Source organism: Eretmochelys imbricata, chromosome 3 (genome assembly GCF_965152235.1).
Source record: "Eretmochelys imbricata isolate rEreImb1 chromosome 3, rEreImb1.hap1, whole genome shotgun sequence".
NCBI lineage: Eukaryota > Metazoa > Chordata > Testudines > Cheloniidae > Eretmochelys > Eretmochelys imbricata.
Window position 1 is genome coordinate 104,361,693 of NC_135574.1, and position 14,185 is coordinate 104,375,877.

Below are 14,185 nucleotides of genomic sequence, written 5' to 3' on the forward strand. Positions count from 1 at the left end.
CGCCGCCTGTAGCGCCCGGGGACCGGGACTCGGGGGAGGGGTCTCACCTGCAGGGCCCCGGCGGGGAGCATCGCCGCTGCTGCTGCCTCCGGCCGCCCGTGCCTCCGCCATGTCTCCTCGGTGAGCTCAGCCGCCCCGCCCCGCCCCGCGGGAGCCGCCACCGCCGCCTCAGGCGCCTGCAGGTGAGCGCGCCACGCAGCAGGCGGGAGGGGCCGCCCCGCGGCAGCGCCGCCTCGCGGGCAGGTGCGACAGGGCGCTGGGGACAAGCCCGCCTCAGGCCCGGGCGGGTGGGGTCAGGGGCTAGGCAGGGCTCGACCTGCCACCCTACTGCAGGGGGGAGCGGCCCCCCGCCGGGCTGCCCCCAGGCCGGTGGGGGGCTGGGTGCCGGCGTCGCTCTTAGGGGACTACTGCTGGCCGCGTGATCGCCACCCCCCCCCCCCGGCTTCACCCGGGGCTGCGGGCTCCGCGCATAGCCCACGGGCTTGGCATGGAAGTCGCTGGAAGGAAGGATCCAGTGCCCGGCTTGGGAGACCCGATTCAGACTTTGCGCTGATCGTGCCGGGTGATTTGCATTTCTTTCCTGAACGCCTCCTGAGCCTGGTTCGGTTCCGTGTATGGGGTTGGGCGGGGGGCTGTCCCGTGGCAGTACGAGGTGGTTTCTAAGAGCTCGGGCCCAAGCTGCACACAGGGGTTCCTTAATCAAAGAAAGAACATTGACTTGCACCTAGAAGAGACTAGGAAGTTAATGCAGCTGACTAAAAACTACTGTGACATGCTCAGTATTGCTTAACACCACTCAGCAGCTGGGTATTCATCTTGAGTTAGATGTAACATCCCAGTGGTCTTGAATGTCCTTAACAGACCACATCGACATGTGTCTTCAGACTCTGTCCCTTCCTGGGGGGTTGGCCTATTCACAATATAAACCACATCCTAAGCTTGCTTTCCAGCTGTGGCTGTTCCAAGAGCTTCTCTCTCAGACCTCTTCCAGTCCCCAAAGATTTATAATCTGGTTGAAGGTAACTTTATTCAAGAGGCGAGGCATCATGTCTAGGGAGTAAGGGTGGGAGCCACAAACAGCTAGGTGCCTAAACCTCAGACTTAGGCACCTAAGTCCCAGTTTTGGCTCCACTGTGATCTACGAAATTGCCATTGAATGCTGTAGACATTGGCACCTAAGTTTTCAGGGTACAAGTTTCCTCAGCACCTACATGTCTGTTTCTGGTCATGTGCATTGCTGCCTCCCTCTAGGTGTACAGATGTTTATCTCCTGCCTAAGTCCCAGGGTGAATCACAAACCAGGGGAAGATAGGCATTGGGCCACCTATCCCACCTGCAGGGCCTGATGGGGTAGGCACTCTGAGCACACCTATTGGAATGGGTCCCATTCAAAATCCTGGTGCTGATGGTGCTCCTACCCACAGGGCCAGCTCTAGGTTTTTTGCTGCCCCAAGCAAAAAAATTTTCACCCCAAGCTCCGAGAGCTTGCTTTCCTGGTGCCTAGAGTCGGTCCTGCCTACCCACCTGGTAACTTTCAGCTCAGTGGTTAGTGCACTCACCTGGGATGTGGGGAGATCCTGGTTCAAATCCTGTTTCTCAAGCGGAGGCTTCGAACACTAAACTAGTGGATATTTTGATGTGGGGCTTCTTCGGTCTCTCCTGTGGCACAATGACTATTTAAGTATTTATCCACAGTGGAACGGTCCTTGGTTGGGAGCGGAGGAAGAGAATGCACCCACCTGGGAGGTGGACGACCCAGGGTCCAGTTCTCCTTCATTATTTATCCACAGAACAGCTTCAACAGCATAGCCTGAGAGAGCCCCACATCAGACTATCCTATAGCTCAGTGGTTAGAGCCCTTTCCTGAGTGGTGGGTGACCCCGCTGCACCTATCTCAGTTCCGCAAGAAAAACCTAAGCTGCCTGACTCCAGGTAGTGGGTTCCCTTCAGTGAGATCCCTAAGCAGAGTTAGGTGTCTGTCTCCAAGAGGGGGCAGTGCTTAGTATACATCCCCCTCCTTAGCATCTCCCACTGGCTAACTTAGGCAGACAGCTGCCTACTGTGTTGGCTTTTGTAGATCACATTTTTAGGAACAAGAACAGGAGTACTTGTGGCACCTTAGAGACTAACAAATTTATTTGAGCATAAGCTTTCGTGGGCTACAGCCCACTTCATCTCTCCCCATGCATTGTATAGGGAGCTAGGTGCCTAACTTGGCTTTGTGGATCATAGTGTTGTTCCCGTGATTTTCTAGGTACCTGAAAGTTAGGGAGCTTGACACTCAGCTAGGGTGACCAGATACCAAGTGTGGAAAAAAAGTGTGTGTGTGTGTGGGGGGGGAAATAGGCGCCTATATAAAACAAAGTCCCGAATATTGGGGCTGTCCCTATAAAATTGGGATATCTGGTCACCCTACACTCAGCATTGCAATGCCTAAGTCCCTTCATGGATCCCACCCTAATTACCAGGAATCTTAAATGCAGAGTTTTAGCTTCTGAGCCTATACAAGGTCTTAGTGCTTACACCTTTTTAAAGGAGTAGATTGCAATAATTTAATCTGGAGGTCACAAAAGCATGGATAGATTTAGTGTTGTACCATTCTGAGAGATCTAGACAGCTGTAAATGTGGGGGGGAGGAGAAGGCACCATAGATTGCAGAAGCAGTCAGGGATTCCAAAGCACACCCAAACTGGGAAGATTTTGCTCAACTACCTGGAATGGAAGGTCCTTATACTTTCCTCTCTCCACTCTGTCAGTGGGGACAGTAATATCTCCAGAATAGAGATCTCTCCCTACTACTCAAGTGGAGAGAAATCTCTCACACATGCACACAAACACACATGCACACATAGTTCTCCTGCCACTGACACAAATGATGAAATAAAAACATAAATAATCTTCACAACAAAGAGCCATCATACATAACAGCAAAATGTCATTTAATCAGTACCAAAATTCTCCTAGCCCTTTACTCATATCTTCATCTAACAACTTGTTAATTTCCTCATCCTTTTACTATATGAGGGAGGAGCTACTTATGAGAAGCTTCAAATAAAAGAAACAGACTCAAATGAGTGGACTATGAACCATTACTGTACTTTGACTCCAGTTTAAGTTAAGAGGAACAACCGGGTGTTGACACAGCTGTCAACAAATTGGGACAGATATTATCCTGGCTTCCGGAAAAAAGATTAATCATTATATATGATAGTTGAGATAAAAATATTGAATCACAATTGGAGAGAAAATATGGGTGAAATCCTGGCTCCACTGATGTTTAATGGCAAAACTCCCATTGACTTCAGCAGAGCCAGGATTTCATCCAATGTGTATTTAACACTATCAAAAATTTGTTAGGAATTTCTTAATGCTATATTAAGAATTTGTAGAATTCCTTGTGTATATGAAAGACACTGACACTTTACAATATAAAGTTGTGTTGTACACATTCAAGGGCTATAACTTTGGAAATAAGTTGCTATAATTATATGCATTCCTCTTCTCTCCAGAGAGTACAGTGGTAGTGAACCTGGCTAACTGGTTCACTCTCAACATATGGGCCTGCAGTCAAGTAAATTAGTACTGTTCCCAGATGCAGTGACCAGTACTCACTCATATTTCTTGTGGTGAACTGCAAAGGCCTACTATAAAGATACTCTCTGGGGCATGCAGGGATGAGGGGCATGCAGTTTGAGGTCCCAACTGTTAGGGAGACCACCTCTCTCCTAATGTGCTGCCAAGACCAGTTGGGACCCTTCTCATCCTCCAGTTTATTACCATAAACTATGTTTTAAAAGTACTGGTAAAGGAAATAAGGTAATGAAATTACACAGCGCTGCCTGAAAAAAGTCTAAATCAGAGGTTTCCCAACCATAATCAGTGGAGAACTGGCTATTCATTGATTGCCATATTGTTGTCATCTTACTTCCAGCAGGCGAATTAAATTAAGACAGTTGAAAAAAAGAAATTTTCCTAATTTTACTTTTCCACAGAAACAATTGTTGTAGTTCCCTCAGGGACAATATATGTTGCTTTTGTCCTTGCACAACATATCCTCTGCAACTGATCTTTGCACTGTTTAACTTGGAATTTCCAACTAATTCTGCCTTCTGCTGTTGTAGTATTGTAAACTGCTTAAAATTAACTGTGTAGCTCCAAACATAGCAGCAATTCAGTGATGGACTGAGTTTCCCCAGATGTATACATTTATAAATATGTTTGTAAAGCCCTTTGGCACGAAAATGCTGCTGTATATAAAGTATTTCATGTACTTTTTGTGGTGCAGAGGGACTTCTTTGATTGATTTCTTTCAGTCAGCATAGACAACCTAGCAATGAGTTTGCTGCTGTCCAGACAGATATGCACTGATATATTTATAAGGCAGTTTGTTACTTTATGTTTAGAATAAGTAGAGAAATTATTCCATTTCCTTTGAAAAAAAATCTGTGATCCATCACTAAGCCTTCAAATGTCAAGGCATAAGCCATGCATTAACTACTTAGGGTTTGGTGAAGTTCCTTTCTATTCAGCTTATTCCACAATTGTGCACTGTAAGGTTTCTAGCAACAGCCTCAAAAGCATCTAGTATTGGGAGTAGTGGGACCACTGGTCAGGTCCACTATAGCAATTCCTATGTTCTAAAACGTCAGTGGAGAAATATTGTCCATTTTCATGATTTATGGGAAAGATACATAATCAAAAGGCTTTCAGAACAGAATAAATGCCCTCAAATGATTTTACAACTAACAGTTTGTGACCAGGAAGCTGAAAGTCCACTTCTTACAGACTATAGCTAGTCAAGCTGTTTATTAAACCAGCTGGAGCACTAGGTGAAGAGTTTTTTCTGTCCTGGAAAAATGTGGATGCTGAAATTAGACTTAGTATGTGGGAAAACTGAATGAGTTTGTAATACATTGTTTACAAAGACCGAAGCACAGTAACTCTAAACTTCAAGTCACTTTAATATGAGAAGTTTCAGAGTAACAGCCGTGTTAGTCTGTATTCGCAAAAAGAAAAGGAGTACTTGTGGCACCTTAGAGACTAACCAGTTTATTTGAGCCCTCACGAAAGCTCATGCTCAAATAAACTGGTTAGTCTCTAAGGTGCCACAAGTACTCCTTTTCTTTTTAATATGAGAAGGTTTTCTTAATATTCAGCCTAAATTTTCCATGTAGTTTTCTTCCATTACTCCTAGCTATACCGCATGGATCACATTTTGAACTATTATTTTTAGAAGCTCTTAAATAAGGAAAGTATCAAAATTATATTCTTAGATTCTTTATTTTTAAGAATGTATGTTTGTATGTCACAATAGATAGCTTTAGAACAAGCTAACATTACTATGGTTCAGGCATATACAACTGGTACAGTTCAGTAGTACATAAACAAGTCGAAAACAGATGTGCTGTAGACCAGGGAACTTAAGTTACCAAAAATAAACAATATTAAAATTTATATAGGGCAGTAAGTAAAAACAATTACTTTTAGGTTCTGCACACTAAAAGAAAAAAAATGTAATCTTTACATGATAATTGAAATTATGAAGTTCTACTACCGATTATTATGGTATATAACAAAGAAGAATAAACTTGAAAGGTTGTCACATTTTGGTTTTGTTCCAGTGATGCACAATCACATGAAATCTTACATAGGTTTTGTGTAAAATTACCACCTGGTTACTTTATCTACAACAGATTTTAAGATTAAAAAAAAGCTTCCATGTAAAATCATTTAAAACTAAAATAATGTAAAAGGGTGTTTACAGACTCCTTAGGGATTGTTGGTGTAAATGCAGTCAAGAGCTGCAGTGTTTTTAACATTGGTAAACAAATACTGGATTAAAGTGCAACACTCTCTCTGACAGCAAACCTGCTCTATGCTGTAGAAAATCTCTAAATCTCTGCAGAGAAGTAGAAACTGATTTAGCCAGCATCAAGCATGTTTCTCTCGAAAGTCACTGATGGCCTTCCAGAGCGTACATAGAATCCCTCCTCTGTAAAATAAAAAACATTAAGATGCTTAGCTTAAAAAAACTAGTCTCCACTTCCATAGTATCCTGATTCAGGTACACTTCGATTCAAGCCATCATGTAGTGGTCGTAATACATTGATTGCACTTATTAAACATGGTAAAAACTCAGAGAAATCAGATGTGAAATACTAAAACACAAAATTAAAACAGATGTGAGTAGCATTTTTGGTTGTAATACAAACTAAAAGAACTTCTCTAAAGCTCACAGAAGTCAATAAAAAGACTCCCAGTTGACTTCAATGGACTTTAAATAAGACCATAAGCACTGTCTACAAATATATATTTCAACTGAATTGAATGGGAGTTTTGGCTGAATTAGTAACTGGATCCAATATACTTAAAAGTTAACACCCAAAAATTATCCATAAGTGGCAGCTTTAATTTAAATCCACTTTTTCTATATGATCCAAATAGTCAAGGATTGAGTCTGATCACAGGCCAGCGCTAAACTGGTGAATCTCTGTTGATGTCAGTGGAATTACTCCTTATTGACATTGGTAGAAAGGCATGACTGTCCTCCCATTGAAATCAATGATAAAATTAATGTAGGATTAATCACTAAATGAAGAGAATCAGGCCCTCCTTGTTCAAAGTAGACTAAGCTAATTTGAACATAACTAGCAAATGTTACATACTGTCCTAATTAATATAATGAAACACTAGAGTATGAAATCTTACTATTTGTCCATGTTTTAATTTCTAGCTAAGATGATTGAGGGCAAGGGAGGCCTGGTATAACTCTATGCATTGCTTCTATTCAAATCCAGTTCAGTGGCTATGGGTAAACTTGCTATGATTATGTAACAGTTTAGTGGCAGTTGCATAATTTTCAGACATATTTTGTAGTTTATTGTTCTCAAAACGTTAAATTATCTGTGTCTAAAATTGTTTATATAAAGCAACACTCCAAAGGGACCTCTCTCCAAGCAAGTCTTTTGCTTTAGCTAACTTGAAGAATAAATTATTTCAAATAACAAAATCAAACTAAAACATTTTTTAAATGTTTAATCAGTACATATTCAGTGTGTCTCTGTGTGTAGAAACCCTGAAAACTAGATTTCGTAGTGTTCATTTCACATAAGTAAAATTCACACCTTAAGAATGCCATTCACAATTTTCCATTTCTATAGTTTCAGTACACAGAATACCTCTATATTTCAGCTATGTGAGATTAAATAGAAGGTGAAGTGTTACCTTAGTCTCAGGCATTTCAGATCATCTCGTGTAACGTAGCAGAGAACATCCATTAACGTGTAGTCTTCTGCCAAAAACTTTGGGGGAGGGAAAAAAGTCCGAATTGAAAGTCCGGCTACTTTTGTCAGATATATCCATTGATTCTAAGATTTATATATAATACAGGGACATGATCCTGCATTCCTTGTGTACCCAGAACTCCCTTAAATCAAATTCTGAGTGCAGAAGGAATACAGGACTGGTCCAAAATATGGTAACTTTATTGCCAATAAAGACTTTGATGCTACTGTTTTGTTTATATGTAGATTTTGTCGAGCTTATGTTTTGTAAATACAGTGAAAATACCCCACCTTTATATGGGATGTTGTATGTTTGCATGTCAAAGAGTATATATGTTTGAATTGGTCCTAATTCTGCAGTTCAGATATTTTTATCTTGTTTTGTTAATAGGCGATTCTATAGAGCTCGCTATGATAGCTGAGTACCTCAGACTTTAATTAATTAATCCTAAACACTCCTGGGGATAGGGGAGTTGGGAGGTAGGTTGGTATAAATACCCCATTTCACCGAGGGGGAAAGAAAGACACAGAGAAGTTAAGGCCTGTGTTTTCAGAAGTGACCTCTACACTTCAGTTGTTTCAATTTGTGTATGATGAACTTTAGAAAACCATGGGCCTGCTCCTCAAAAGATGCTAACCAGCCATGGGTCTTAACTGAAGTCAGCTGAAGTTCTAGAATGCTCAATATCTCTAAGGCTCTGTCTTCACTACAAAATAGGTGTATATGTTTTCATATCAAGATAGCTAGTTCAATGTAAAATCCTAGTGGAGACAAGGCACAGGTAATTTTTATCTTGATGTATCTAGTCAAAGTCAACCCCCATTCCTCCTGAAGTTTACCAGAAGGCTTCACTGCAATTAACAGGAGTTGCTGGAAGAGGTGCAAAGATGCTTAGGAATTAGGAAGCCAATCAAAATATTTTTAGTTAACTGGAAAATGTGTTTTATTGTATCTAGCCTGAGGTAAGCACCGCCCAGAGCCTGCACCCTAAGCCTCTCCCCGCACCCCAACCCCCTGCGCCAGCCCTGATCCCCCTCCCTTCCTCCCTCCAAACCCCTCAATCCCAGCCCGAAGCTCCCTCCTGCACCCCAAACTCCTCATCTCCAGTCCCACCCCAGAGCCCACACCCCCAGTTGGAGCCCTCACCTCCCCCTGCACCCTATTCCCCAGCCCGGAGCTCCCTCCTGCATCCTGGACTCCTCATTTCTGGCCCCACCCTGGAGCCCGCACCCCAACCCCCCAATTTTCTGAGCATTCATGGCCCACCATACAATTTCTATTCCCAGATGTGGCCCTCGGGCCAAAAAGTTTGCCCACCCCTGAGCTAGCTACATGAATTAAAAGCAGTAGTAGACTTTTTATAATGGTCTTTCTATTCTTCACCCCTCCCTTGCCCCTCAAGCCCAATCTCATCTCCTCCAAAAGGTATACAAATCATTCCAAGGTTTTTGCTGGTATAGAAATAATTCCAAGGTTTTTGCTGTTTTTTTCCCCACTAAGCCCAAGAAAAATGCACTGCTACTGTATTACAAACATACTTAAGAAAATATATCTTTCCTACCCTATTTATAGTATCTTCATCAGCTCCATTAGTTCTCAGCCAGTTTATGAGATCAGAGTCTTCAACCCCTGTGCCAGAAGGATTAAGGTAACAGACAGACAGTCCAGGGATATCTAGATCAAATATTTTGAAAAAAGTTAGGTCTTTTCAAAGTGTCCTCTTCACAATTTTAAATAGAGAAGCACTGTCTTCAGTGACCTTTCCTACTCTTTCCACAAAAATGTGACATGCAAGTGCCGCTACAGCGAAGGATATAGAGATCAAATCCTGCAGTATTTACTCAGGTAATATTCCCTAGTGCGCTTAAATGTGTACTGTTTCAAAACAGCACTACGTTAAAGCACACCAGGGAACCTCTAACGCGCACCACCAGGGTCTACACAGACCAATTAGCGAACAACGCATTAGTGCTCTTTAGAAATCACTTCCCCATAGTCCATACTATTGCTATGTGTAGTCAAGCCCTTCTTAGATACATGCAACCATTTCTGGTGTCTCTTGGAGAAACATGGATTTCCTTTTTTTTTTTTTTTAATTGGGGGTGTTTTATCAGTGATTATTAGTTAAAACTGAAAATCAGAAGCCCAAGGTATAAGACACTCTTATACCAATACATCGCATCTATACTTGGGTTGTAATAACTATCCTTGTATAATTTAAATTGGTAAAGTGGTACAATCTGTGTGTGTAGTCAAGGTCTTAGACAAGACTCATATTGCCCTCTATGTGATTTTACCTGAGTAAGGCTTCAGGACCAGGACCTGTGCTATTTTTATAATCCCTGTTTTTCCAGGGTTTTCACTCTGCTATAGAAATGTATTCATGCTAAAATATGCAAGGGTTTCCACCCCTGCTACAAATACAATTTCTATTGTTTAATTGCTTTTTAAAGCTTTTGCAGTAGTCACTCTCTCTCTCAAGTATGGCTCTTTTCCCTTGAAAGTGGGATATGAGCCTCTAAGGCCCTCACAGGGCTCTACTGAGCCCTCCTCTACTTTTTCCATTTATTGTTCTCTTCCTCAGTGCCCATGTGAGGAACATATAGTTTTTTGACAACAAATATCTGGACTCTTCACTTTTGTGTCAATGTATACTGCTTCTGAATCAACCAGTAAGGTTGCTGCACCTCTTCAAGGGAGTGAACATGATAACAATGAATCCGTATGCTGCAGTCAAGAAACAAAAGGTGAAATCCTGGCCTCATGGAAGCCAATGGCAAAATTCCCACTGATTTCAACGTGAGCAGGATTTCACTCACAATTACTAGATAAATCACGCACAGTGCTATTCTAGAACTCTGGCCCTTCAGCTTCAAAAACACCCAGGTTCTTCAGCTAAATAATTCTCTAATACCTGGTGCTGATAATAGGTTCCTTGTGTGTCTAAGGGCAAATCACTGAAAGCAATCTCTCTCTCTCTTTCTCTCTCACACACACACTTAAGCCCACACAGCAGTCTTTCTTTAAAGCAGGTTTATAAATCTTGTGGATTAATCGCTCTTGACTTTTTAAAACTCAGTAAACACACATGCACAGTACAAATAAGTTGGTCTTGTTTAGAAAAAAACACTTAAAATTAAAGAAACCAAGTGTGACAGAATAGCCCTGTCTACTCCCGTAATGTATAACCACAGATCAACAGCATGTTTTGAGTTATACAACACTTGCTTTTACTGTGGATATAGAAACAAATGAAGTAACTTATTTCCACAGTATACTTGCTTGCTTCTACACAGTCCTGGCTAGGAGAAATATGGTTAAAGACCTTTACTGATGCTGGGCCAATGAAATAAAAAAGTTTGTCTGCCATAGCATTCTTTTGTAGCTGCTGTGTGGAACAGTTTCGTTTGAAATCTCTACTCACTTTAAGGTGACCAGATGTCCCGATAAAATTGGTACTGTCCCGATTTTTAGTTCTTTGTCCCACATCCCGACTGATGCACAGTCAGGACGCCATTTGTCCTGATATTATGGCTTTGGCTGCTCTGGCCCTTTTTTTTTTTTTTTTTTTTTTTTTTTTTGCGGTTCCCCCATGTGTCCCGATATTTTGCCCGTTCCATCTGGTCACCCTTACTCACTTACCTACTCGCTGTGACCTAAGCTTCAGGTTTTTGATCTCTTGATCCTTTTCTTCTATAGCTTGTTGCAAAAGGGTGTGAAATTCTCTCTCCTTCTGCACTAACTCTTCTAGTAGCCTGCAGGGGGAAAAGAAGCATGGATTTTTAAAATTTAATTTTATGTTTTCAGGAAAGTATCTGAAGAGTTTACTAATAGCAGTGAAAACTAGGATCCACCATACTGATGCTAGTAACATTCATAACTAATTTGGGAATCTTAAATGAAAAGGTAGACTGTTCTAGCTTTCACTAGTGCATATAATTAAGACTTAATACACATGTAAAAATGTAAACATCCAGTGTTCTAGTTCCTAGAGTTGGGACCTTTCAACAAAACTAGTTTTAAGTATTCATAGCAAATGGGAGCTGCACAGAAACTTTCAATGAAGCTTCAGCAACTCAACATTCCTACTTAACTGAGTTTGGTTCTTAAAGAAAAAAATTAAACAAAGCAATTGGGTAGTGTGTTCAGCTGTGGAGGAAGGAGTGTCATTGAGGATCAAAGGTCAAAACCGTTAATGGACATAGGGCTAAGTTGTGTCTTTAGCACATTACCCTCCATAAAGCGCAGGGCAGCTATATCTATCCCAGCAGGAGCTCCTGAAAGCACTGCATTAGAGGTAGATGCAGCTGGAGGGTGGCCACAGCTATACTTCTTGAAAGGGTGTAGCACACGTTCCCTTCGAATGGGAGCAGTCCCCCCCGCCCTCTTTGAAGAGTACAACATTGCTGTAGATTTTAGCCTAAATCAGTGCTTGCACTCAAAGACCACAGACTGGCTTTGTGCCCAGCCCTCAGTAGTTATAAGGGGCTGGTGGTCACCTCCCTGTTTCCTCTCCTAAATCTTAATTGTTTAGGATACAGTCTGTTTATTTCAGAGAGGATTGACTAGGTGGTGTCATGATGAATTATGTAAAATTAATATATACAGTAGGTCAAGTAATGCTTCTATTTAACCTCTCTCATAATACAAACATAAAGAGGCATCCAAAGGAAGTCAAAGGCAACAAAGTTAAAACTGATAAAAGGAAATTAACACCAGGCACAGTTAATCTGTGGAACTCATTGGGGCAATATATTGTTACAGCAAAGAGCTTAGTAACATTTTAAAAATAAGACATCTGAACACTACACAGTTACAACAGATAGGATGCAAAGGATATAAATTATATTTTAGAGCATAAACCTACTCCACTAACTCCCTGAGGTTAGGAAGACACTTTCCCCAAACTTTCCCCTTGGAAATGTTAGAGTATAATTGTCTGTTATAGGGGTATTACATCTTCTTCCAAAGCATTCGGTGCAGGCCCCTGTCAGATACATGATAGTGGATTAGATCGGACCATTGTTTTGTTCCTAACAGTACATATAGTTTATTCCTCACCCATTCATCTGGGCTGATAAATGTGTCCATGGTCATCTAAATAGTTTACAATTTTTTGCCTTGCAAATGACAGCCATATGCTGCTTATGCTAACAAAGCTTAAAGTAGTATAATTATCCTGGTTATTTAGGGAAAGTTTTCCATATAACTTATGGAAAGTAGTATTTTTGTATCTAATTATCATGACAGAAAGTTTTTGGTTTTGCATATAAGAGTAGTAGATTGCTCACAACTTACTTTTTTAAACAAAAAACAAAGAAACTTTAACAGTATATCTTTCGTCCATTCTTAGAGTGAAAGGAATGAAGCTTTATTCTGAATAGTAACATGTTGTTAGGATGCCACTCCCCATCAGAAACTTGGGCAATAAAATGTGACCAGCCTAACTAGTTTCTTTTTAATTCCTTTGCTTAACGGAGATTCCGGAGGTTTTTGTATGAGGACTTTTCACATATATTGTCATTGTATTATATATGGCAATCAGAATATGTCTTAACTATCTATTTATGTCAAGCTGAATATATTACATTGTAATATGAGAACTCACAAACTACGTTCACCATAACAAGAAAATGCAGTGCACTTTAATGCTAACAGGTAATTCAAGTGATGCTGAATTACTAAAAAGCTTCTCTTGTCTAAAGACCTCAAATCAAGCCAAATCACATTCAGTTTTCTAATGTGCTTGGAAATGAAGTGTCATTGCCAAACACTTGTAATTTAATCATCAGTATAAAGGATTATAAAGAATATTCCAGCACCACAAGATTTGTCCTATCAAGATACAATGTATATACACATTTTAAAATGTACAGACATATTTTTCAATTAGTTTGGAAATCTGTATTTTCAGGCCTGTTTTTTTCATAAGGCTTTGCTATTCTCCACCTTCAACTATCGGAGAGAAAAGTTTGTTTTTTTTAAACAATTCAGCCTCCTGGTGATCGATCCTGCTGTAGTGAATTCCACATGCAAAACAAGACAAATGACAAGACTGGGCCCTGTTTAATTGTGCAATGCCCCTATTCAGCAGCTTGGATTTGTTCCCTGGAAATAACTATAGAAAGGAATAATGAGTTCTGCTTTTATGAAAATGAAATGTGTCATTTAACCATGAAACATGAAAGGCAAGAATAGCAGAACCTTGGCAACAAGTTTAATAGTCAGTTAAAAACAGAGCTCGCCTGAAAGCAAGCTTTACACTCATTTTTGTCAGCAGTGTACTGAAGTGAATAAGCCTGAAATAAATTATGTGGATTTTTCCAAACTCAGAGTTACAAATTAATGTTTATCATCAATTAAATGAGAAATGCACTGTATTATGGATTATCACAGCTGTCAGATTTGGAGAAACTTTTTAAGAGTGAAAGAAAATGCAATCAATCATAAGAAATACACTTGAATCCTTTAGACTTACCTATTTGTCTCTAATTTTAGCCTCCCTAGTTGCACATTCAGTGATCTATGAGCAGCCTGGGAATCGTGGGACACTGTAGAACTGAGTGTGCTCACACCTGAGGTAGCTACAGCATCTTCTATGACAATGCAAGGCCGTTGAATATTTTGATTCTGAGGCTGTTCATCATGATCTTCTTCAACTTCTATGTCATCCTGATCTGCTGTATCACTTTCAGATGCAAGACTAAAGTGTGGCCTCAGTTCTATTAGAAATAATGTTTATTATTAATAATCCCAACAATAAAGTCATATTTAAATTAATACTTATAGCTCATCCTAGAGCTTTCATTAAACCATGCCTGAAAAATTTGCAGCAAAAGGTTGTAATTGTGTTTCCAAAGGGTTTAAAAACAGCTTAAAAATGCCACAATGGCTTAGTACA

General features: G+C 40.6%; 1 protein-coding gene across 5 annotated transcripts in view; it reads right to left on the reverse strand.

Annotated features, from left to right (window-relative positions):
- Positions 1-5,261: 5,261 nt before the first annotated feature.
- The window catches only part of MAP3K5 (mitogen-activated protein kinase kinase kinase 5), a 161,393-nt gene continuing 152,469 nt past the window's right edge, over positions 5,262-14,185 (reverse strand). For 4 of the 5 annotated variants that reach the window (XM_077813098.1, XM_077813103.1, XM_077813099.1 and 1 more), the window contains 5 exons: positions 13,763-14,006; positions 10,927-11,039; positions 8,846-8,958; positions 7,225-7,301; positions 5,262-5,992 (listed from right to left, as the gene is read on the reverse strand). In XM_077813098.1, coding sequence (XP_077669224.1) covers positions 5,932-5,992; positions 7,225-7,301; positions 8,846-8,958; positions 10,927-11,039; positions 13,763-14,006 — 608 coding nt within the window. In that variant the 3' untranslated portion in view covers positions 5,262-5,931. Of the gene's footprint in view, positions 5,993-7,224; positions 7,302-8,845; positions 8,959-10,920; positions 11,040-13,762; positions 14,007-14,185 lie in introns of those variants that run through there. The other variant, XM_077813102.1, reaches the window with a different exon arrangement.